At 46.3% G+C, this 23,009-nt stretch overlaps 1 protein-coding gene across 3 annotated transcripts in view; it reads right to left on the reverse strand.

Annotated features, from left to right (window-relative positions):
- LOC121690028 (aminopeptidase O (putative)) overlaps window positions 1-23,009 on the reverse strand; it is a 52,892-nt gene that overhangs the window by 1,392 nt on the left and 28,491 nt on the right. For all 3 annotated transcript variants that reach the window (XM_042070339.1, XM_042070338.1, XM_042070337.1), the window contains exons 13-15: window positions 13,225-13,341; window positions 4,666-4,752; window positions 3,443-3,633 (exon numbers count right to left, since the gene is read on the reverse strand). In XM_042070339.1, coding sequence (XP_041926273.1) covers window positions 3,493-3,633; window positions 4,666-4,752; window positions 13,225-13,341 — 345 coding nt within the window. In that variant the 3' untranslated portion in view covers window positions 3,443-3,492. The remainder of the gene's footprint in view (window positions 1-3,442; window positions 3,634-4,665; window positions 4,753-13,224; window positions 13,342-23,009) is intronic.

Here is a 23,009-nt window from a genome sequence, read left to right on the forward strand (position 1 = left end):
GACATGTGGTGTGCGAGATGCGAGGGGCAGGTGTTTTCCTGGACAAACGAGTTGAGACAACAGATTAAGACGAGAAGACAAGATAATGAAGTGAGGAGGAATAATGTATTGAATGGTATTCATGCAGCGATCGCACTAGCAGCTCCCCCATCCCCTTCACACACACACCCAACACACACAGTCACACACACACCTGAGGTCTCCACAGACCTTCAAAACGATCACACTGAGCATTGTCGCCCCCGAATGGAGCTGACAGGCCTCATGCTTGGCTATGCGAGGCCAGACTAATTGGCTCTGTCAGGAGGCTCGAGACGGATCTGCCGTGACGCATACCACAGGCCCTGCTGCGTCGCACCTGACTGCACCACAATGCTACCTGATAATCCTAGATGCGGAGCAGCAAGAAGAGGTGGGCTTTTTTTTTTTATTATTCTTTTCTGTGACATGGTTGCTGTGTTCGCATGACACAGACCACAGGGTTTCAGTTTCACACACTTGTAGTGCAAGGAAAATAGTAGAAATTCAAGAAACTATACCCTTGGTTATTGCAGCAAGCACAAAGTTTTCCATAGAAGGAACACTAAAGGGGAAAAAAGACAGTCGAAAGAAACGACTGTGGTGTGGTCGGCCGTACGTTTTCTAGAGTTCTAAGCTTAAGCAAGGCGTTATCAGTACTCATCTAGACTTGTTCTAGTGTGTAGACTTGTTTCATCTGGTAGACCTATAGTTGAATTCCTTCAGTCACACCCTTTGTGAGCAGGGCAGTAGGCGAGGGGTTGTTGTTGCGGCCGCGTGATGGGCTTTGGTTCTCATCCTCCTCAGAGGCAGAACTTAGCCACTGTGAACAAAGAGGAGCTAAATCACTGTTCACCAATCAGCTAAGCTCTGCACCTGCTTGGAGTTGTTTTTTTGTCCCCCTCTTCTTTTCCTCTCTTCTGTCTCTCTTCATCCCTCTCTCTCTCTCTCTCTGTCATCTGTCATCCATTTTACACCAAACTAACACATCAACATCCATGTAGGTCACAGGTTTTTCTTCCCCCCATTTACTCCTTCCTTCTACAAAGACCCTCCCCCGACCCCCCCCCCCCCCCCCAGCGGAAAAGTCCCACTGAGATCTTCCACTTCTTCCAACCCCACCACCACTTCCTTGCAATGGTACCCCCCCCGGTCTCCATGACAACCGCCAGGGCCGCGGCTGTGTGGTAATCCCTGGCAATGTGATTTTTATCTTAAGTCACAAATCATCACGCCAGGAACCCACACAGCCACGACATGAAAGGCGAACCTGCGGATCCACTCACCCACCCACCCCCCCCCCCCCCACCCCTCACCACTCCCACCTCCACCCAACCCTCCCAGCTCCTCTCGTCCCTCCCTGGGCCTCTCCTTCGATTCTCTACGCTCGGCTACACCGGGGATATGTCCCTCATTAAGGGGATCAGGAGGGATTCCAGAGGCATGTGTAGAGAAAGGAGGAAGGAAGAAAAGAAAAGAAAAGAAAAGAAAGACAAACCTATCCCCGGCCTTATAAGGTAATAGTTTCCTGATACTCCTGATACAACAAGCAAAAGCCAAAGACTTCGACGGCGTTCTGACAGACTACTGGAGTTTTATTTGTGTCTGTGAGGTAAAGGATCACGTCGGTGCCAGCAGGCTGTGGTATTGACACATCACAGGCTTTGCGTCTCCTATTTTTAATCAGTATCGTGATGGCGGTGACAATATAAAGCCTGCGCCACCGAGAACAAACATCCGCAGTGGCGGCAGTGGTGGTGGTGGTGTCCAGACTCGCGGGGAGATAAAGCACCACGTGAAGGCATAAATGGTCTGTCGGTGGTGGTGATGGTGGTGGTGGGGTGGGGAGGTCTGGGTGCTGTGTGTGTGTGTGTGTTGAGGGGAGGGGGGGGTGAAGTGATTTATCAGTCCCTGGGTAGACAGAGGAAGCGTTCTGGCCTGGAACATCAGCCTGCCACCGGACCTCCCCTCCCCTCCCCTCCGCTCTCCTCCTCGCCGCACACATAAAGCTGTCTTGTTTGTGGATAAAAGCGGCCCGGGTCTAGGCTGGTCCTCAACAAAGCTTTTGTCACAGCGGCGTTTTAATGGATTTATCGGACAGGCCCAGCGGTGGCCATATGTCCTACGCAGCTCCGAGGGTGACAGCCATTTAATAGGTTTCCCACAAATACCACATCTCCACACACACACACACACACACTTCCCTCTATACACAAATCTTATGTGTGGCATGAATGGTGCTAAATTAACAGGGGCGATTTGTGAGCATGAAAGAGATACCTTGTATTTACCACTTCTCTCTTCCACTCCACATAAACAATAGATCATTCCTTCATGCCAGCCACAGAAACCCCAGGAGCCATAACTCAACTCTGATTTCCTTCGCCCCTTGGTGTAGAGAGAGTAAACACAACGAGGCTTAGTGCAAATGCATGGATAGATGTTTTTCTGTTGCTTTCAAATAGCTCTTTTTTGTGATGAGGGGGAAGGGGGGGAGGTTTCAGTATTTGAGGAACACATTCCTAAATGAGTTTTGTTTGAGAAAGCACATTCCTCCTTCTCTTACAAACACAACATGACAGGCTTTCTAGTGCAATGGTAGGAAAAGTCCCCCCACCACACACACACACTCTCTCTCTTTTTCTCTCTCAACCTCTCTTGATCATCAGTTGACTTTTCAGTCAGTTTATTTATGAACAGAACAATGAAGAAACAGACTAAATGTTTCCTAAAGTAACCCACGAGACTCTACCTAACAACTCCAACATCCAGACACACACACACACACACACACACACACACACCACTCTGCTGGCCTGATGCTGATCCATAGGGCTCTTACGTAACGTAAGGTGAGGGCAGGAAGAACAGTAGATTATCCCTCAGGCCCTCTGGCCCTGGACACCACAGGACAGTCAGTTCTTCCAGGGCCTCTCCTCTTTCAGTTAGGGGGGGATTTCCATGCATGACTTTTTTCCACCTTCAACTTTTCCTCAGGAATTGGCATTACATGCTTCCAAACTATTCCATTCGTGATGGCCATTTCTGTGATGCATACGGTTGGCAATAACGAAGAACTAAAGAACGAAGAACTGTGTGATTTGTGTACTCCATGCCATGGCAAGACCAAACCACTGACTTATCAGTAAAACTATTGAGGTCAGTGGACCAGACATTAATATGCCTCCATGTTCATTTTAGCTACAGCACTTATTAGCAGCCGAGCAGTGTGCACCCTGTTCCTGAAGACTGCATGTTCTCTCACAGAAAGAGATGAGTAGTTCATCCTGAACATGAATGAGAACTATAGCAGAAGATGAGACACATTGTGAGTACTAACTCAGCATCTGTTTCTAAATGTATGGAGATTTCTTTCTTATCCCTCCCACTGACGAGCCCTTTTCCCCCAGATCAGACAGAGCACCTGTGGTGTGTCGAAGAGGAGTCCTCTCTCTGTCCCTCGCGGGTCGGAGGTCACAGGATCATCTCGGACACCACGGCGAGGGCGGCCGGGTCCATGTGCTCCTGGGCCCGAGAGAAGCAGCGGCGGGCCAGAGCCTGCTGACGACCGTCCTCCTGCAGCATCAGCTCCCCGTACAGGTACACACCCATGGCCTACACACACACACACACACACACACACACACACACACACACAAAGTTATATATAAATACACAAACAGTATCTCCAAAAATGATATAACCACAAAAACATGACAGATCTTCACATTTAATGCTGTGCACAGACAATACAACAGGTGCTGGTTGGTGGCAGGAACATCTGAAGCAAAATCAAAAACTGACCACCACACACTGCATTTAGTGAATTACTAAATACTTACATTCACAATATCAAATCTGAAGTCATATTTCATGTAGAGGCTGATGTGATTAGCAGTGCAAAACTGTCATAAACTGCCTTAAACTTTCAGAGTTTACACTTCCAGGAATTTTTTGGTTTATCTTGTGCTTAGAGTGCACTTTGTAAGCACTGATTTGGCTATCTTATTCCATTATCGAGGATTTATGTTCATAAATTACATCTCTGGGGACTATTCCAGAGCACTTGTGCAAATGTATTGTTTTGTGGAATTAGAGGTTAGAGATTACAAAATCCACAGAAACAAATCTATTCGCCGTGAAGTGAACACATTTCCATATTCGAGTAGGGCTTTGTAGGAATGCAAGTAATTCCAAATTTCAAAAAGAAAAATCTCCTTTTTGTCAGATTATCAACAGCACACTGTGACTTAAAGGCAAGTCCTCTCTTTTCTGCTGAACATGTTCACTGATGTGGAGAGGGGGAAGGTTTGTGGAGGAAGACACAGAAGTGTCGAAACGCACCATAATAAAATACAACTTCTCCCTCTCCACATGATCGGTTCACTCCCGGGAGGCACCAGACATGAATTCAGAAGCGTGGTGGAACTACCTTTTTTGATGTTCGTTGATGTGTCAGAGGGACAGTCCGGTCTCCAGAGCATGTTAAGTTAGCCAAGCGTTAAGTGTGTTTGTGTGTGTGAGAGAGAGAGAGACTGTGTGAGACAGTGAGGGGTGTGTGTGTGTGTGTGTGTGTGTGTGTGTGTGTGTGTGTGTGTGTGTGCGCGCGCGCATGCCTGCATAAGTGTGTGGCATGGGTTTGTTTACCTGGTTGTCAATCAAGAAGTCCTCCACGTCCTTGTAGGCTGCGCTGTACTTGTGTTTAACCACCAACTCACACCAGCGATGCTTGACCTGATAAACAAAGCAAAAAAATAAACAACACCATCACAAACAAGCTCCATCACTCCGTCTTCCCTCTTTGGTTTCATTTAAGCATGGCGAGCCGGGACAAAAGGCATCAGGGCAAAAACGGACAGTTCAAACAATGTACGTGTGTGAGTTTGAGTCCTAGCCGGCACCACAAGCTGGATCACTGGTGGGCTGACCGGTCAGATGACGCCGCTGGCTGTTTGCGGGCATCAATGAGGCCACTGTTGGACCAGCGGCCCCTGGGAACATCAGAGATTGCCTCTGCCCTGACCCCACCCACCCACGCTTCTCAGACCCCCATCCCTCTCTCCATCTCGCCCCCACTCTCTCTCTCGCTCTCTTTCTCTCTCAGTCTCTCTCTCCCTTTCTCCTTCTTTTCTCCCTCTCTCGTTCTATTGTCTGGGCAATTGTCAACATCGCCATTACATTCCGACTGACCTCCGAGAAATGCAGGGGTGCCGGGGTTTTTTTTCCGAGGGGCTACCACAAACTCATTCCAGATGAAGGGAGGTCTGACCACTTTTTGTTATGCACAGTTTTGTCTGAACAAAAGGAAAACAATGCAATTTAGACAGAGGGATGGAAAGCTATGTAGGACTTTTATATTCTTTAGCCTGAATGCACTTTCAATCATTTGTTATGCCTCCTGAGAGTTGACCTAATGGCCTTGTGGCTGTTAGCATCAAACCCAATCATTCAAGGTACATGGGAACTGAAAACAGTTATGGCCTTCTATGAGTTTATGTTGCCCTCCATGACGGCCATCAGTCTGCCAGTGTGTTTCATTAAAGCCCTGGAGAGACTTGGTTAAGACTATGGTGAGTATTTTTATCTCCAGATCACAACAGAAGAGGTGGCACTCTGCATCTCACAGGCTGGCCGTGGACTCGCTGTTTCTTCCTGTGAAGTTCAGCTCCTTCAGTCTGCACCTCTGGTGTCAACGTGAACTCCCTCCCCTCAGATTCATTCTCCAGCCCACCCACTATGCCCCGACGATAGAGGGCACGCAGCGCAGCCCTCAGTGAGAGGCACCGAGTCTCAGTTCTCTCTCCTTTAGTAGTTCCATTGCTGTGAAATTGGGTTACAAAACTTCAATGGGTCCAGTGAGTCTTTTTTTCTTTTTTTACAGAAATGCTAAAAGCTGTAACAACCACAAAATGTGTGGTCTACAATCACCTTCAAAAGTTGAGAAAAGTGTTATTCTCCAATCTCAAATTTCTATCTCACATTTATTGTTTAGCCAAAAGGAAACTTGGCAATGCTATTGAAAAGTTGACTCCTTTGTAAAGCTTATTGCGAGTTTTGCAATCCACCTCACTCGTGACTTGCTTTTAAAAAGCATCTGCCAAGTGCAGAAATATGAATGCAGTGTAAACGTTTCATTGTTTGCACATTTCTGTATTTCTAAAACTTTCGTGCTAATGTCATTTTGACACACTTTGCACTGAAGATTGAGACACAGAGGAACATGAAAGGTTAAGTGGTGTCTTCTGTGTGATGTGTACGTTTGTCAAAGCTGGTTTCTTGCTCTTTGCAATGATCTCTCTTTCTCTCTCTCTCTCTCTCTCTCTCTCTCTGTGTGTGTGTGTTTGTCTCTTAATGGCTTCTGGGTCCAGGACCCGGAGTCTTAACGAAGGCGAGGGTGTGTTTGTTCCCCTCCATTAGCTGTCTGATGGCGGGAGCCATTTCTCTGTAATGTTCTGCTGATACTAGACGTCTGCATGGCTTATTTACTCCCACATAAATAAACATTAGTGTGCTGGGCCTTGGCTGAACTCTAGAAGAATCTCTCGCTCCAGTCTAAAGGGGCCGAGGGTGGGGCTAGGGATGGGGGAGGGCAGAGAGCCTGAGACGGAGCCTGAAGGTGATGTGGATGTACTGAGGTCCACGCTGCATGGGACCGACTGGCATGTGTGACATGGCAGAGACCAGTGTGCCACTGCCGACTGGCATGTGTGACATGGCAGAGACCGGTGTGCCACTGCCGACTGGCATGTGTGACATGGCAGAGACCGGTGTGCCACTGCCGACTGGCATGTGTGGTACTGTATGGCAGAGACCAGTGTGCCACTGCCGACTGGCATGTGTGGTACTGTATGGCAGAGACCAGTGTGCCACTGCCGACTGGCATGTGTGGTACTGTATGGCAGAGACCAGTGTGCCACTGCCGAGGGCCCACATGACGCGGTCACCTTGTGCGCAGCGGCTGTGTTGACGTAGGCTGACAAGAGGCACTCTGTCTTGCAGTCGGCCCAAGGTAAATTTGAATTAAATTTGATGACGAAGCCTGTCTGTCTGTGTGGAGTTTAAATGAAAGTATGAAGCCAGACATTTTGCTCATTTCACTGTGACATCTGTTTGTCCAACAGATTTGTTATCTAATAGCATTGCACTGATGACGTGCATTTTTGCTGGTTACTGACATATAGCATCTTCAAATGAAGAAGAACGCAATGTAATAAATAACACAGTGGGCAGGACAGACACTGTCCATAACTCTGTGGACATTCAGACATTCAGTAACAACCACACGCAACTCAAAACATCCGTTCTTCCACAGGGAGAACAACAGATTTGCTAACTGTAGCAACACAGGCCATCCAACTGTTTACTGGCAGAGCTCAGCCATCAATCACTGTCACATCCAAAGGCACTGTGTTCAACCTTTTTTGTCATGTCTTGTTCGGGCGAACCATCATTCCTCTTTTGTGGGATTTTCCCCAGCCTTAAAACGCCCCCGACATTTGAGAGCGCTAACCACACAAAAGCAACATGAAGGGATGAAATAAAACAGCTAGCAACAAAACATAACTATTATTTACATGTGAAGCGTCCTTCCTTCTTTGACAGGATTAGTCCTCTAAAGAGGTCTCTTAAGTTCTCTCCCTCTGTCCTTTTGATCCGCCTCATCATGGATTGTTGTATTTGTACTAACTATTCTTCCTCTCGCCTCCTCCTTTCCTCCTCTCCTTCTCTCCTTTCCCACCCACCCACACTTCCCTTCTTCCCCTCGGGCCCATGTGAAGTGCAGGGCACACGGACGCTTGGCAGTCACCCTGATGTATTAATCTCGCACATGGAACAAGATGAAACAAAAACAAGCTTCGGGTGCCACACACAGACAAGACAGAGCGCTGAGCGAGACCAAGAGCACATGGAGCTGTTTTTTACCCAGAATGCCACCGGGAGTAAGAGGGGGCAACTAAGGACATCGTCCCCACCTCCCTGCCTCCCCCTACACAGACACAGAGACACACACACACACACACACACACACACACACAATTACTCCAAGAGACAGTGGAAGGAATAAAATAGACTGAGGGCATTTGAAAGAGGATAATGTCTGAAGTTGCCAGGTTGCAAACCTCGTCTGGTGAACGCAGAATAAGGGTAAAATGCTGGTTTGAACGACACATTATTCACCATTTTTATGCACAATGCAACTGATAGATTTTGGTGTCTCATACTCCAGATTTTAACATTATAATAATTATACAATAGAAAGTTGTCATTTCAGTCTTGGTGTAAAATATTCATAGAACATACAGTATAGCCCTGTTAAAACAGCACAAAGGAGTTTTGGTCTAAAAATAGTGCTATTTGCTTAAAGGTATGCAAAACCCTGACCAATAACAACAGCCCGGCACTGATAAAAGCTTGTTACATTTACATGCATTCATTTAGCAGATGTTTCTATCCAAAGTGACTTACATATTTCAGTTATATTACAAGGACCATTGGCCCCAGAGCGACAAAGAGTTAAGTGCCTTGCTCAAGGGCACAACAGTAGAAGCCAGGAATTTAACCCACAACTTTTCAGGCTACTGCACGCTAGCCCAACTCCTTAACGACTACGCTACCACTGCCCCCATGTTAGCATGCTAACTGTCTTTTGGTGACCTACTGTAACAGTTGGTGATATAATGCAGTGAATGCTCTTCTTACTTTTTTCATGTGGTATCCTGGACAACAGACCTGTGCAGTGTATTAGCTACTGAGAAAGACAGGGGTGGTCATCTGCCATTCACATGACCATGTGCCATCAAAATGACTTAGATTCTATACTTTTTTTTTATAGAATTACTGCATGGTGTTGATTCAACATTCAGTGATTGAGAGAGGAGTGTTAGGGGACATACAAACATATCAGTGGGTGGACATGTTTCATGACAGGTTATTGATTTGTGGTTACAGGTGTCTTGTAGTTGACTTTTAAATACTTCTGTTTATGAGCAATTAGTACACAGATGGCACTATAATTACATTTGACACTTATTAGAAGTTTGACCTCCATCTATAGACAGAAGGAGTGTCAATCCCCTCTTATTTCAACCATCATTTATTACATAGGTACAGTCTGGCACCCAACGCCTGCATGTGCGCACATGTGCTGTGTGTGCGTGTATCTGAGCGAGAGCATATGGTGTAATAAATTGTGGAATGTCCTGTGTAATTGCGGTGTCTCCCCTTTGAGAAAGATGGAGGGAGAAGGAGAGAGATAAAGGGGGGAGGAGAGAGAGAGAGAGGAGAGTGGACATGCAGCTGTCAGGCCCCAGGGCTCTCCCCAGGAATGCAGTTCAGGATTCTGCCACAGCTGCTTGGCCCAGTGAGAGGAGAGGGAACCGAGAGGGCACTTATATGGACTGATGAATACACGAACACACACACACACACACACACTTCCCTCATGAGCACACACACACACACACACACACACACACACACACACACACACTTCCCTCATGAGCACACACACACACACTCATATGCATACATATACAGCACCCTCCACATCTATTGGCATCCCTGGTAAAGATTAGTAAAAAGAGGTTTAAGAAATATTCTTTTGGCGTTTTATCTTAGTTTATCATTCATATTCAACTGCTTTAAAGAAGCCCTATGCAACAATTTCAGCAAAAGTTCTACAACACTTTTTGGGTCGATTGGTGGGTGCTTCGTCTCCCCCTAGTGCTTCTCCGCCGAAAAAAACGAATATGCAACTTTCTGGTCCCGGACCGAAGAAATCCGAATGTTACTCAGCGGAAGGCCTCGAAAATGTAGTCAGATTGTAGTTTCTAAGAAGACTGCAAAACGGACTCCGACTTGGCTTTTTTGCTGTTGAAATTGTAAGTAGCCTACCCTTGGGTGAACTTCGTTTTTGTAATGTGATTTGATAGTCTCTTAAACAATGTGTTTGCTCGACCGTTTTATTGTGAGCCCTGTATGTGTTTAGCTTGGTTTCTTGATGGCTAGCTCGCTAGCTAGTGGGGGTTTAGCGTAGCAGTCACTTGCTACCGAAGCTGCAGGGGGAGCTATGTCATGAAAAATGCGAGCCCAAATCAGGCGAAAACCCAGAAACAGCGAAGGAATAACCAGACTTGCATAGGGCTTCTTTAAAGGAATCAAAGAGTTTGTGAACTTCCAAGCAGTAGTCCATGATTTCCAGTTTAATCAATGTATAAAAATAAAGACACATAGCATCGAAAGACAAGAAGGTACAGTAGACAATTCAAATAATGTGAAAGCACATGTGTTTTTGTTTAAAAAGATCTATTTCTTCATGAGGAATTTTGTTTTCTCAGAATAAATTTTCTTCCCTGCAAATTTGAATTTGAAATTTTCCTTGTTTTCTTTGAGAAACTAAAATTAAATGGCAAAAGATTTTTACTCATCTTTACCAGGGGTACCAATAAATGAGGAAGGTGCAGCTATACATACACAGACATCCACGCACAGAAACACACACACACACACACACACACACACATCCATACACTCATTATGCCTTCCACATGCATATACACACACACAATAAAGCATACTGCACATAAAGCCACAAACCCACAAACAAATCCGCTCCGCTCCACGCTCACACCCCAACCCTGCGCGCCGCTCCACGCTCACACCCCAACCCGCCGCGCCGCTCGCTGCTGCCGTCCGACGTGGCCAGACCAGGAGCCGTGGCCTGTGGTCATGCAAATTGAAAGGGAAGACGCAGAGGGGGGAGGAGAGGAGGCGTTCGAGAAGGTATAGATTTCTGTTATGCATGCCTTACATAGCCATGGCGTGAGGAGTTGTAGAGAAAAAAAAATCTATTCAGCCATTCACTATTCACTAACGTACATAGGCATAGTTCTTTATTGTATGCCAGAAAAGCATACAATCAATTCCATAGGATGTCAAACAACACAGACCTTCACACACTCTAACCTACAGCAAGTGATGTATATCTTTATAAGCATGACCCCTTTGCAGAGCAACAAGTTCAGGAAGATATATTGATGACAACTTTGGACATAGTTAGTATTTCATGGTAACTTGGACATTCCCTCTATAAAACCCCTTCTAATGGGAATATGTGGCTCTGCTATTTCCCTTCTAACGAATCCCAGTTTTCCAGTTTCCCCAGAAATGGCATTCTGGTCCTCAAACAAGCACTGGAAGTATATCTGTCTAACACACAGATGAAGTGCACCCCTACAGTTGCTAAATCAATTGGGAACAAAGTCGATAATCTACCCTGTCTGATGGAGATATACAACTCCAACCCTCCCAGCTCTGCTTCATTATTAGCCAGCATTAGAGCGAGACACCAGGAGCGTCACAGTCTTGGAGCGCAGCCAAACAGTCTTTGCACTCCTCTCCCTGACCTCTTTTCCCTATGAAGCGAATCAAAAAGACGCTGGCAGTACTGCGATGCGTATACTCTTTCAGCGCTTCAGGGTAGAATGTATGCAAATCCTTCCAGAAAGCTCTGTCATTACCTGCTCACAGTAACATAGTACAGTGCAAAAATGAAACGAGACCTCCTGTCATTTGCATGATATACTGCACTGAACTGCGCACCTGAACATGTACAACATTTAATTCGTAGTCTATAAAAAGACAACACATGTTCAAAATATTTTTCACTACGCACATAAGAGGATGAATGGATGTGTAACTGAATTCATTGAATCTATCGAAGGTCTGTCTCTCTATACTCAAATTCCTGAAAATCTTTGCCAGGAACTCCTCTGAAATGTACGTAACTTTAGACACATATGTTTGCCATACCGACTAGCTCTTTAGCTCTTTAAGAGTATTTCAACACCTGTATGAATGCCACCCGCTGCTGCCAGAGCCAAGTGTCTTATTACCCTGGCACTGCGCACTATGAAAACCAGCCTCTTCATCAGGCCCTGGAGGGCCCATCTTCTCCTCCTCCTCCTCCTCTCCTCTTCTTGTGTCATCTTTGGTGACTACGGTAACAATCATGACCTTCCACTCCACGACAACGCTGTGCTCTAGAGTTTCGTTTTCCACTATATAGGCCCTTTAAAGTGAATACTGGATCTCTTCCTTTGTCCTTTGGGGGGGCCTGGGCACCTCTCTGGCGCTTTGCTCTCTCACTATCCCCTTTGGCCAAGTCCCAGGAGGGGGCAGTGGGGAGGAGCAGGACCACACAGGTGCAGAGGGCACCCACTGAAGCTAGACCTGATAAGATACAGTAGCATCCTTTATCCTTTACAAAATGGCCTTGTGTGTGTGTGTGTTTCTCCTCTCTATCTCTCTCTCTCAGATTTCACTCTTCCAGGCTATCTTCTCCACTGTAATGGCTACTGAGGAACTTTTTCCTTTCTTTATACTTGACAGGGAGGCAAAGCACACGCATTGCCGGGCATCATCAGATATATTTACAGTCCAGCACATGGAAATCTATTGTGAAAATAGAACTTTCCCATGACACAGACTTGTTCTGTCGGTTTGCTAGGTGACATCTGTAAACGACTTTGGCCTTTTCATAGAGGAACACCAAAGAAGATAATGTTTCAGCCTTGAGTGGATAAGAATAGAGCAATAGAGACTATTCTTGGCACAGCTTGATGGATACATTCTTTTGAAGCGGAGGCAGAGCCTGGAACTGGTAACTGCGACGAGACATCCAGCACTTCCAGCTTTGTTCAAAATTAAGCTCTACCTTGAGTTGCCCAGGTGTGGCAAGGTGTGGACCAGCACTGTTTTGTCATTATCACTGGCCCTTTCATCAACATTCATAGACCTTGCCAAGCCGAGGACGTGGAAAAAAAACCCAATCCTCTGCAAAAACCTGCACGCTTCATCCATGAGCCCACACTTCTGCCAGGCTTTTATGTCTCTCCTGCAACATGTGCTGACAAGTTGAAATGACAGACACAGTGTCTGTGTTCCGTGTCATTATCTGTTGAGTCTACTGTCAGACGGATAACTCTGGGAAACCGTATGCATAGAGAACTGTTGGTGGCCTAAGAGAGGAGAGATCCAGGTATCCTATGAATGTTTCAGACCAATCTATTTCTATCTGTACCAGTACAATAGGATCCTACCATAGAAATAAATATCAGCATTGAATGGCATCACAGAAATACCATCAATGTATCATGTGGCTGATCCATAGTGTTTCTATCTGTTGGGGCGATGTAGACTGGCTACCTCAGCGTCCTGTGTCCTCAGGTCGTAGGTTCTCTCCAGGGTCTGCAGCACACCTGCACTCATTTTCTCCTCCTCCAGCAGCATCTCCAAAAGCAACACGGTCTGCTCCGGACCCATCTGGAACACACACACACACACACACACACACACACACACACACACAGAGAGGGAGAGAGAGTTAGTGAAGAGTTAATAGAGTGCTTCAACGGAAAGCAACACACTCAATCCAACACACACAAACCATACACAAGACACATTTTCACTTGAAAGCCACCCACTGAAATTGAACACTTCTCCCTTCTCAATTCGTCATCACAATGCACAAATAATTATGGGCTGCTCAGTGTTGAATGGACCAATCCATCAATTTACAGGAATTCTGTGTGAGCACCACGCCTTTATAAAACAAGACCTGAAACGAGAGAAAACCCCCTCGGCTGGATCATAGGGATGAATACTTCACAGTGATCCATCACACTGGGAGAGCCGTGCTACGAGTTACTAAGCAGCTCTGCTTTGGGGTTTTCCACACTGCACCACCTGTAAGGAGGTGTCCATTTCTATTTGAAAGGAGAAATGATACACAATCTATCAAAACGACTACAGTTGTACTTCAAATGCTCAATAAAAAGTGCTCTGAGTATTGTCAAGGCGAGTAGTGCAGGACTCCTAATGATCGTAAAAAAAAAAGGAATACAGAGGAATACAAAAGGCTGTTGGGTAACGCTGTGATCGCTCCCCACAGGAGTATTAGTACAGGGAGAAAAGCACCGGGATATCTGTGAATCTAAGACAACATCTCCCACGCATGCAAGAATGGGCATGACTGGAGCTCAGGAGTGGATCCTAGAAAGAACACACCATTTCTTGTGAGCTTGTTTGCAAACGTTCACATCAGTGATATCTCTAACTGAATAACTCTTAAATGTCTGAATTTTACTGATAGCTTGCATTGATACAGAGGTACATGTGTGATCTAAAATATTACGACACAGTCGTTGACTAAATGTACTTCGCTACTAGTGGTGGACACATAAGAGCTGTATATGTTTGATTACACACCGGAAAAGCACTGGCCAGTTAGCCGTGCTGTTAGCCACAAACACATCCACTGCACACTGTGATGCAAATAGCCCTTTGAGGAGTACAACCCAAAATCCAAAAAAGCAATTTCCTTTTTGGAAACACTTCTTCTTCTTGGTGCTAGATGGTGTGCTGTGGTAGCTTTGAGAGTAGAGTGTTTTCAAAGCAGAGAAAACCTCATGCATCTGCACTAACAGAAGGGTGTATCCTTTGTCCCACTAAGCTAAGCCACCCATCATTCCACTAACAGTGTGTGTGTGTTGTGTGTTGTGTGTATGAGACCGGGAGACGCCGGAAGGGAGGATAGGAGAGAGCGATGAGAAGAGGAGATGGGCAGAGGCACAGCTGCTATTATTACCACATTATTGCATCAGGATCTGTGGCTTACTGATGCACAGCCCTCCTCCTCCTACTTTCTCCCTCTCTCTCTCTCTTCTCTGTCCATCCGCCTGCCCTCCATCACAGCCAACACCCCCCTCCCCCCCCCCCCCCCACACACACACACACACACACACACACACATATACACACACACACTCCTCACCCCTCTCTTTATGCTGGCTCCAACCAGTGACATCACTTTGGGTGCTAATGATTTGCTGACCGCACACATAAACAGACCCACACACAATCATTCTTACTTCCTCCCCCCCCAAACACATACACACACAGATACAGACAAAGACAGACAGACACACACACACACACACCACACACACGCTTCTGTTTAGAAATAATAACACTCCACCATATTTCTCTCCTAATCTCCCTGCTTTTCTCATTTTTCATTTAGGGCCCCTTTATCTTTTCATAGATCCTGTGTGCTATCCTGCCCTTAAATGGTCAGGGGGGTACTGTCTTCAGTCTCTCACCAGATGGCTGGTGTGTTTATGTGTGTGTGTGTGTGTGTACGTGTGCGTGGTTGTGTGTTTGTGTTTGTGTGTGTGGAGTGCGTGTGTGTGGTTGTGCGTGCGTGTGTTTGTGCATGTGTGAGATAGAGAGAGAGAGAGAGAGAGAGAGAGAAATGGAAAGAAAGAAAAAAACATAGTGAGTGAGAAGGGAAGGAAAGGCCCAGCCTTAACCAGAAACGGCACTATATTTGTCCCGGAGACTAAAAGGAGAAATGATTTCACCGGGGAGTCGAACTGTCCGAACCCCAAAGAAAAACCTGAAACACAAACAGAAGCAGCTGGACAGGCCTCAACCCAAACAGCCCTAAACGAGATTTGAGCGCTAAAAGGCCGGTCCGGAGGCCATATTGGTCTGCGCTCGGAGGCACACCAGATGTGACCTGCAGGAAATGTGCGAGGCAGACCTCTCGGTATCATTACTGGGAAACGGCAGTGATAAAATCGAAAAGGGGAGCGCTACTCGTAATGACATTGCCCAAAACGAAAACGCCAGCCACATGCAGTCTAAATCTCTTCCGAATCGTCGTGCCAAGAAAGCAACAGGAAAATAACAAATAAATTAAGCAACATACATGCATAGCAGGGGTAGCAATGAGGTAATTCGTAAGCTGGACCCTGGCCAAGCGGTGATGGCCCAATAGGGTTGCAGCTGTGTACTCCAATAGGTAGCAGTAGAAAGTTGCACACCTTTCCACAAAGACAGACAGCAAGACTGCAGTACAAAAACAGCACGTGCAGGCACACCTTAGTAAATTGGTAAAGTTCAAGTCTTAATTTAACAAATCCCCACATTAAACCGACATGGCAGGCTTAATAGGGTGTGCCCATACCTATCCATTCGTGTACAGTTTCACCTCAAATGAACTCATAGGCCACCAATAACCATCTGCATTCAGTGATCCATATACCGTCTACACACACAGCCTGGTAATTGCAAGAAAAAGCATCTTTGTTCCTGTCTAACAAGCTAATCTCCCTCCTGATGAGATGAAACCATCATCATCTTATTTCTGAGCTAACTCCCAGTCTGATCGGGTTACCTCTAAAAAACCTAACCCAGGCCACTTGGCCTGGAGATACTGCAGGAATATTTTACATACTCTTTGTAGGTCCCAATAAAAGTCAGACTCTGAGATAGTCATATAACTGCAGCGGTGATGGGATCGCCATATGTGATCCGCAGAAGAGGCCTCAGCTGGCCGGGCAGTGAGGAGAAGGGAGACAGGCGAGAGAAGGAAATAGGGAGGGAACTCCCATCAGGAGTTATACTCACCTCCTCACTTCCTTTAACCCCCACATACTATCACTGACAATGTGTACTGCCCCCCTCAACCCTAAAGCCCAATGCGCCCCACACACACACACACACACACACACGACCACCAAATCCTTCATGTGACACTACATAAGGCAGGCCCGGGGGGGCTTTAGAGAAGAAAGAAAGAGAGAGAAAGAAAAAGAAAGACGGAGAGAAAGAAAGACGACATGCAGAGATGACAGGAGACATGTGCTACCCTATCCGGCTGAACTTGTGAACCCGGGGGCCGACCCCTGAGCTCATCCCTGCGGAGCGCGCTGTTCCCAGCCATGGGTGTGCGCCCCCAGAACAATGCTACCGCGCTCTGACACATTTTCTCAAGGGTCGCGGCTAATTGAGTGACAGTTGGGAGTACAATAACATAGGAAGCCAGTAATATGTTGAGCAAACACAGGAAAATCACCCCAATGGCCCAATGTTGATGTTTTCCCCTCCGCTGTTCATAAGGCTGTGTGTGTGTGTGTGCGTGTGTGTGCGCATGTGCATGTGTGTGTGTGTATATATATATGTTTGTATGTAAAACGTCCAGTATAGACTACATACACATATTCACACTGCCCCCTTTTTTAATGAATGTCTCTATTTACTCTTGCCATGGATGATAGTAAAACAAATAGACCATTATGAAAAGAAAATATTTGGCCAAGATCCGAATCAATGTGATCTCTCTTTCTCTCCCTCTCCCCTCTGCAGTGCCACCCCTGTAGTATTTCCATTGCTGATAATGGGAAATGACAGCACTAGCCTTTATTTGTCGTTACAATGGTCAGGCCCTTTTCCGGCGTTTATTTATGTACAAATTTAGCCACACTCCTTTTTACAAGAAAAAAACACCTTTTTTGTACAGTCTGTACATGCTTGGTAGACCCACTGACTAGGTCTACACAATGGCTTTTCACGGTGTGGTGAGCTCATTAGTCGAACTGAGGCGCAGTTCTGTCAAAGAACAGAACAAACTCGAGAACCATCACGGAGAGAGCCGTCATATTCTGCGATTGTTCCCATATTTCTATGGCAACATCATTAAACGGGCCTACCAAAATTAGCAACCTGAGCCGGGCGCAATCAGCGTGTGTTTGGGAAGGACGCACGCACCAGAAAAGCTCTCACGGAAAAGAAAAGTAGTGCTGATGCGTAGTGATTCAAGCATTTGAGCCCGCCAAATCCTGTTTGTCGCTAACAAGCTATACTGTACAGCATGCTGTGTAACTTTCAGGAACTTTCTAGATGAAACCTAAAACAGACGTTTATTGGGATTAGACTAGTCGCATGTGAGTGCTATTCATGGAAAATGTCCTAAAGGAAAACACAGTCGATGAAAATTAGTGCTAGCATTCTGGCAAAGACAGGTTGACCATTTACCAGCAGCTTTATGTCACATGTACAGTTGGGAAGTTCCTAGCACCAATTTACGGGCATCTTGAGAATTAAACATCTTATGTTTCTGGTGCTGGTGGTTAAGCATGAAACAAAATACTTAAAATTGTTCACTTCACTTAGAGCTTCTAAAAGTGTAGCGGCGGAGAAGCCATTTTAGTGAGTCATTTTAGTGCTCAGCGAGGCTCTGCTTCATATTCCTTTTATGAAAAAAATATGTGCTTAAAATCAGTAAGATCGGAAGAAAGAGGACCATTACTGGGATGGAAAACTCAGACTAGGGCTATAATAGAATTACCCAGCACTTTACATTCCATTTGGGCACATTAGTTATTCTCAGATAAACATGCTGCGTTATTGTCTGAGGCTCATGCAATTGGCTCAGCACAAAAAAAAAGAATTGGAGAATTGCCCCCACCCTCCCCCTCTCAGGTAGCCTAGCTATCTGACTGTATCTGTCTCTGATTCTGACCCAAGACCAGAGAGTGACCGAGGCCAGTGCTTTTTCAAACAGTGGCTCCAGACGACAGTCGATAAAAACGTCACCTAGCGAAATAGATCCACCGTGTTTTCAAAACATTATCTTCTGGTGGGGGGCACAGGCTGAGCGAGGACTCGACAAAGAGAGGTCATCTTGGATGGTACATAGCAAAAAGAAGAATTCCCAACAGTGGGCTAAGACAACTTGTGACTTGTAGGCCACAAGTTGTCTTAGCCCCCACATACAGACATACACAATTCAAACATAACACACATTCGCCAATGCATACCATAACTCACTTGCAGCCAAAAACATCGGGGGCAGCCGTGGCCTACTGGTTAGCGCTCGGACCTGTAACCGGAGGGTTGCCGGTTCGAACCCCGACCAGTAGGCACGGCTGAAGTGCCCTTGAGCAAGGCACCTAACCCCTAGTCGCTCAGACAAGGAGTTATAAGATAAAGGCAATACCATTTGTGTCATATAGCCCTGAATATCATTTTAAAAGTAGTCTGACAAAGCTTATCGTTTTGTGACACAGCTAAACACTGGTACCTCATAGAACGTCTATAACATAGCCTAGGTGGTCGCAACTCACAAAAGTAAAGCAGATAGAAAGAACTCACGCAAATCTAGCCTACAACACGCAGGGGAGAGAGCGAGCGCACAGGTGCTTTATGATTGTTGGCTTCTGATGGTATCTTGCTAATTCACTGAACTGCATTAGGTGACACAAATGGTATTGCCTTTATCTTATAACTCCTTGTCTGAGCGACTAACAGGCCTATGGTTTGTAAAAGTCAGATGTTCCCTGACAAAGACATTCGAAAATTAAGAATGTTTATTGACTTGAAAAATACACTAATTTTTGCAAATGTATGTATGACTTAATGTCACATTGATGGAGTGAATTATAGTTTCATTACTGATCTATCTTTTGGTTTGCACACCAGTATTGTGGTCAGATTATCTGACCATATAGTTTATCATTTGCTATTTTCTGCCCGTCATTGCAGATGTCAGAAAATGGACGATCTATCTAGCGGTCTCATGATTTTTGAACAGCCAGCAGGTTCAGAGCATCTTAAACACTAATCAAAGACCTCCTCATGCAAGTCATAACCACCTGAGACTGTTCCACACATGGCCTGTTTTCATGTCTCCACATGAACTCTTCGCACATTTCTAAATCCCATCCTCCGACGGACGGTAACGTAAATGATCTTCCCTGAAATGTCCATATATAGCTCGGCAAAGTGTGTGTGTGGGTCCCAATCCCCCCCCCCCCCCCCCCCCCCCATCCATCCTCCATTCCCACTCACCCTGCCCACCCTCCCGCGTCCCCCTCCCCTCTCTCCCACAGATAAACTCTGGGGCTGGGCTGTGCCGAGAGGAGCTTAGCCTTCTGATGAGTGTGGCTCACTTCACAGCTGGCGGCTCTTAGAGCAGGTTATGACAGGCTAATCAGGAGGCCACCCTGTCCAACAGTGAAGCAGCTGGGAAAACAGCGCCTGTCTTCCGACGCGACTGGGCCACAGCCGGGGACAGAGCGACCACTTACGGGTCACCGCCTAAATCCGCCTGGTTATTTTGGTGGCCTTGAAGTAGTCTTTGAAGTTCATTATTTCCCATTAACGTGCGACATTTAATCATCTTCTGAGATGGTGGTCATGATGTTTCTCTCCTTTTCACATATGGAATAAGATGTGAGACATCGATTTGCCTTGAACGCCACTGAAGATTCCTGGAAGCTACCTCAAAATGGCCCCTAAAATAGTTCAGTGTCTCACAGGAGAAAAATGGTCCCATAGATTGTAGACACGTTCAGCACCTTTTAGCAGATATTGCTTTCATTTGAAGGGCAACCTCAAATTGTTGGTCAGCTGTGACAAAAGACAGAGTTGGAGAGGAGAGGAGAGTCATTGCTTTTCTCTCTCTCTCACTCCCTCTTTCTTACTCCTGTCAGCGAGTGGCCATACACTTCAGTGCTAATAGCAAAGCAGCTCTCCATTTTAATCCCAGGGCTGTTTACAGAATACAAAGCTAGAACGTGTGGACTATTGAACTCTCGCCAAAGACCATGCAGGCTTTAAAAATGTCACTTCACTTTAAAGGCCTCTCTTCTGCCCTCTTTGCTGATTTCTCCCTCTTGAGGAAAGTTACACATAAAATCAAGGGGCTGCATTATGGGAAAAAAACAATGGCACAGGCTTCCTGGCGAGTCATTATGATAATGTTTCCCTGAAACATCCGCAGCTAATGGAGACAGCCATATCTCTGTACTTAAGGGACAAATTAACCGATACACAAAGAGCTCTTGGTGTTGGGTCAAATCATAACTCACAGAGTATGTACACACAAAAAAAAGTCCCACTGAGCTCATAGACAAAGCTCGCCAATTCATTTTTTATCACCAGCTTTTGTGCACTGAGCGAGTCTTTTTCTTCCACACGTTATTTGTTGTCTTGGATAAATATGATCAAAGGCGCCCCCGCTGGCATTAAAAAGACTGTGCCATGTCTGTGTGCTTAGCTTGGAGTATGTGGAAAAATACGAGCGGGCGGCGGCAGCGACGACGGGAGACACATGCGAGAGTTGGCACGGTCTGGCACGGGGCGTCCCGACACACACACACGCACACACACACACAGAGAGAGAGAGAGACACACACACAAACAGAGACACGGGAGTGTCTGCTTTCAGGCGTAGCTGGTGTGCGTGTCTGACCCAGATTAACTTTTGGAGGGATGGGGGCAGAGGACATGTAAACATATCCAAATGTGATATCATCTGCCTGAGCTAGACAGTCAGCCGAGGTTCATCCCTGCCTGCATGTTCAAAGGGTAGCGATGGGGGGATAGGGCGGAAGAGAGAGGGAAAGAGAAGAGTAAGGGGGGATGAGAAGAGAAAGAAAGGAAGGGAGGGGAGAGAGGGACAGTCAGAGAGAGAGAGCTGCCACCTGGTCAGGCCCTGGTGGCTAATGGGAAGTGAAACCCAATCCCTGTGTTTGGACAGGGCCAGAGGATGAGCTACAGGTCTCTACTCAGTCTGTGTGTGTGTGTGTGTGTGTCTTTGTCTTTTTTGAACTCCTGGCATCCCCCTAGATTACGCCTGTCTGAGCAAACCCAGAACGCAGCAACAGACCGGGACCAGATAACGGCGGGTCCCTGAGCTTTCAGATGCATGCCACTTTAAGGCCCTGCCCTGCCCTGCCTGGCCCGCGGCGCTCACGCACTTAAGGTTGCACGCAAGCAGCCACTTCCGCCACTTATGGTGATAGAAAAACACAGACAGCAAGAACACAAACAATGAACGGCAGACCTTAAATAATATAATAAAATAAAATAAAATAATTCTGTGTGCTAACCTGAAGGAGGTTCCCAAACAACCCCCCTTTAATAGGTTGAAAGAAATTTAAGAGGTAGAAGTCATATTTTTCGACCATATTTTAGGAGATATCGCTCTGGGGCTGATTCACTCATTGCGGTGTCTGGCGGACAGCTGCACTTATGGAGACTAAAAGAAGAGATGAGGAGAGCCTGGTCCTGGCCCTGAAAAAACAACATGCTACCCAGCCCTCGTGGAAAGGTGCAGCGCTTCTCGGGAAAATCTGGCACACCATTCTTCCAGGTACTAAAGCCGTCGACTTTCCGAGGCCGAAGCCAAGAGGCAGAGCCGCCCGCCGCTGTCCGGCAGACAGACCTCGTGTTTATTCCACCGCCTCGAGGACCGGGCTTCGCTCAGGGCCCCACGCTCAAGCACCCTGCCATCTGTTTCTGCCTGCCGTCCAACACAAATACAAATAAAAAATTCAAATGTACTTTTCAAAGTGATTCCGGGAACGGGTGCCACAAGCATGCGGTTCTTCATCAATTCGCAGGAACTGGCTGGAGCTCTGCACTGCGAGGAACCGAGAGGACGGCCCGACACACAAGTAGAGCACTGTATAAAACACTGTCTTCTGGCAGGCACAGAGTAAAATAGCACACCAGTGAATTCAGAAACAAAGGGAAGAAAAAAAGAATAGGAAGAAAGAAATGAAGGAAAAATTAAAGCACAGACAAATTAGAACAAGTTAAAAAGACGTTAGTCAGGAGTTATGAATAGTGTTTTGTGGCCAATTTGTCAAATTCTGCTTTTCTTTTCTTCCCCTTTTGTTTGCTAAGTGTGAGTGGTGTCTTTTGGAGGCGCCACTGGTCGCAGTTAGTCAAAATGGCCACTCTAGTAGACAACCACTGCTGCTCGGCTAGAATAAATAAGAAACCCAGTGTGCAGCACCTGGTGAAGAACTGATCATTTCACACAGGGCGGTTATTCACTTCTTTTTTTATCAATACCCTCGGGCAGGTGGTTATACTGTAGGTGATGTCCAGACAGTAAATCTGCCATGCTGCTGTGGCTGCCATAGGCGATTATGAGATCTTTCACGTCTCCAGACTTCTAATTTTAGCTCTTGCTCGGAGGACAGGAGAGGATGGAGCCCATCTAATAACCGGCAACATAAATAAAACTACAAAGAGGTGGGGCAGATAGTGATTTATGTTATCGTTAGCCTTCCAATGCATGGCGTCCATAGCTTACATCACTCACACAGCGTCACATGACGATGAGCACAACA

This window comes from Alosa sapidissima, chromosome 18, assembly GCF_018492685.1.
Source record: "Alosa sapidissima isolate fAloSap1 chromosome 18, fAloSap1.pri, whole genome shotgun sequence".
Taxonomy (NCBI): Eukaryota; Metazoa; Chordata; class Actinopteri; order Clupeiformes; family Clupeidae; genus Alosa; species Alosa sapidissima.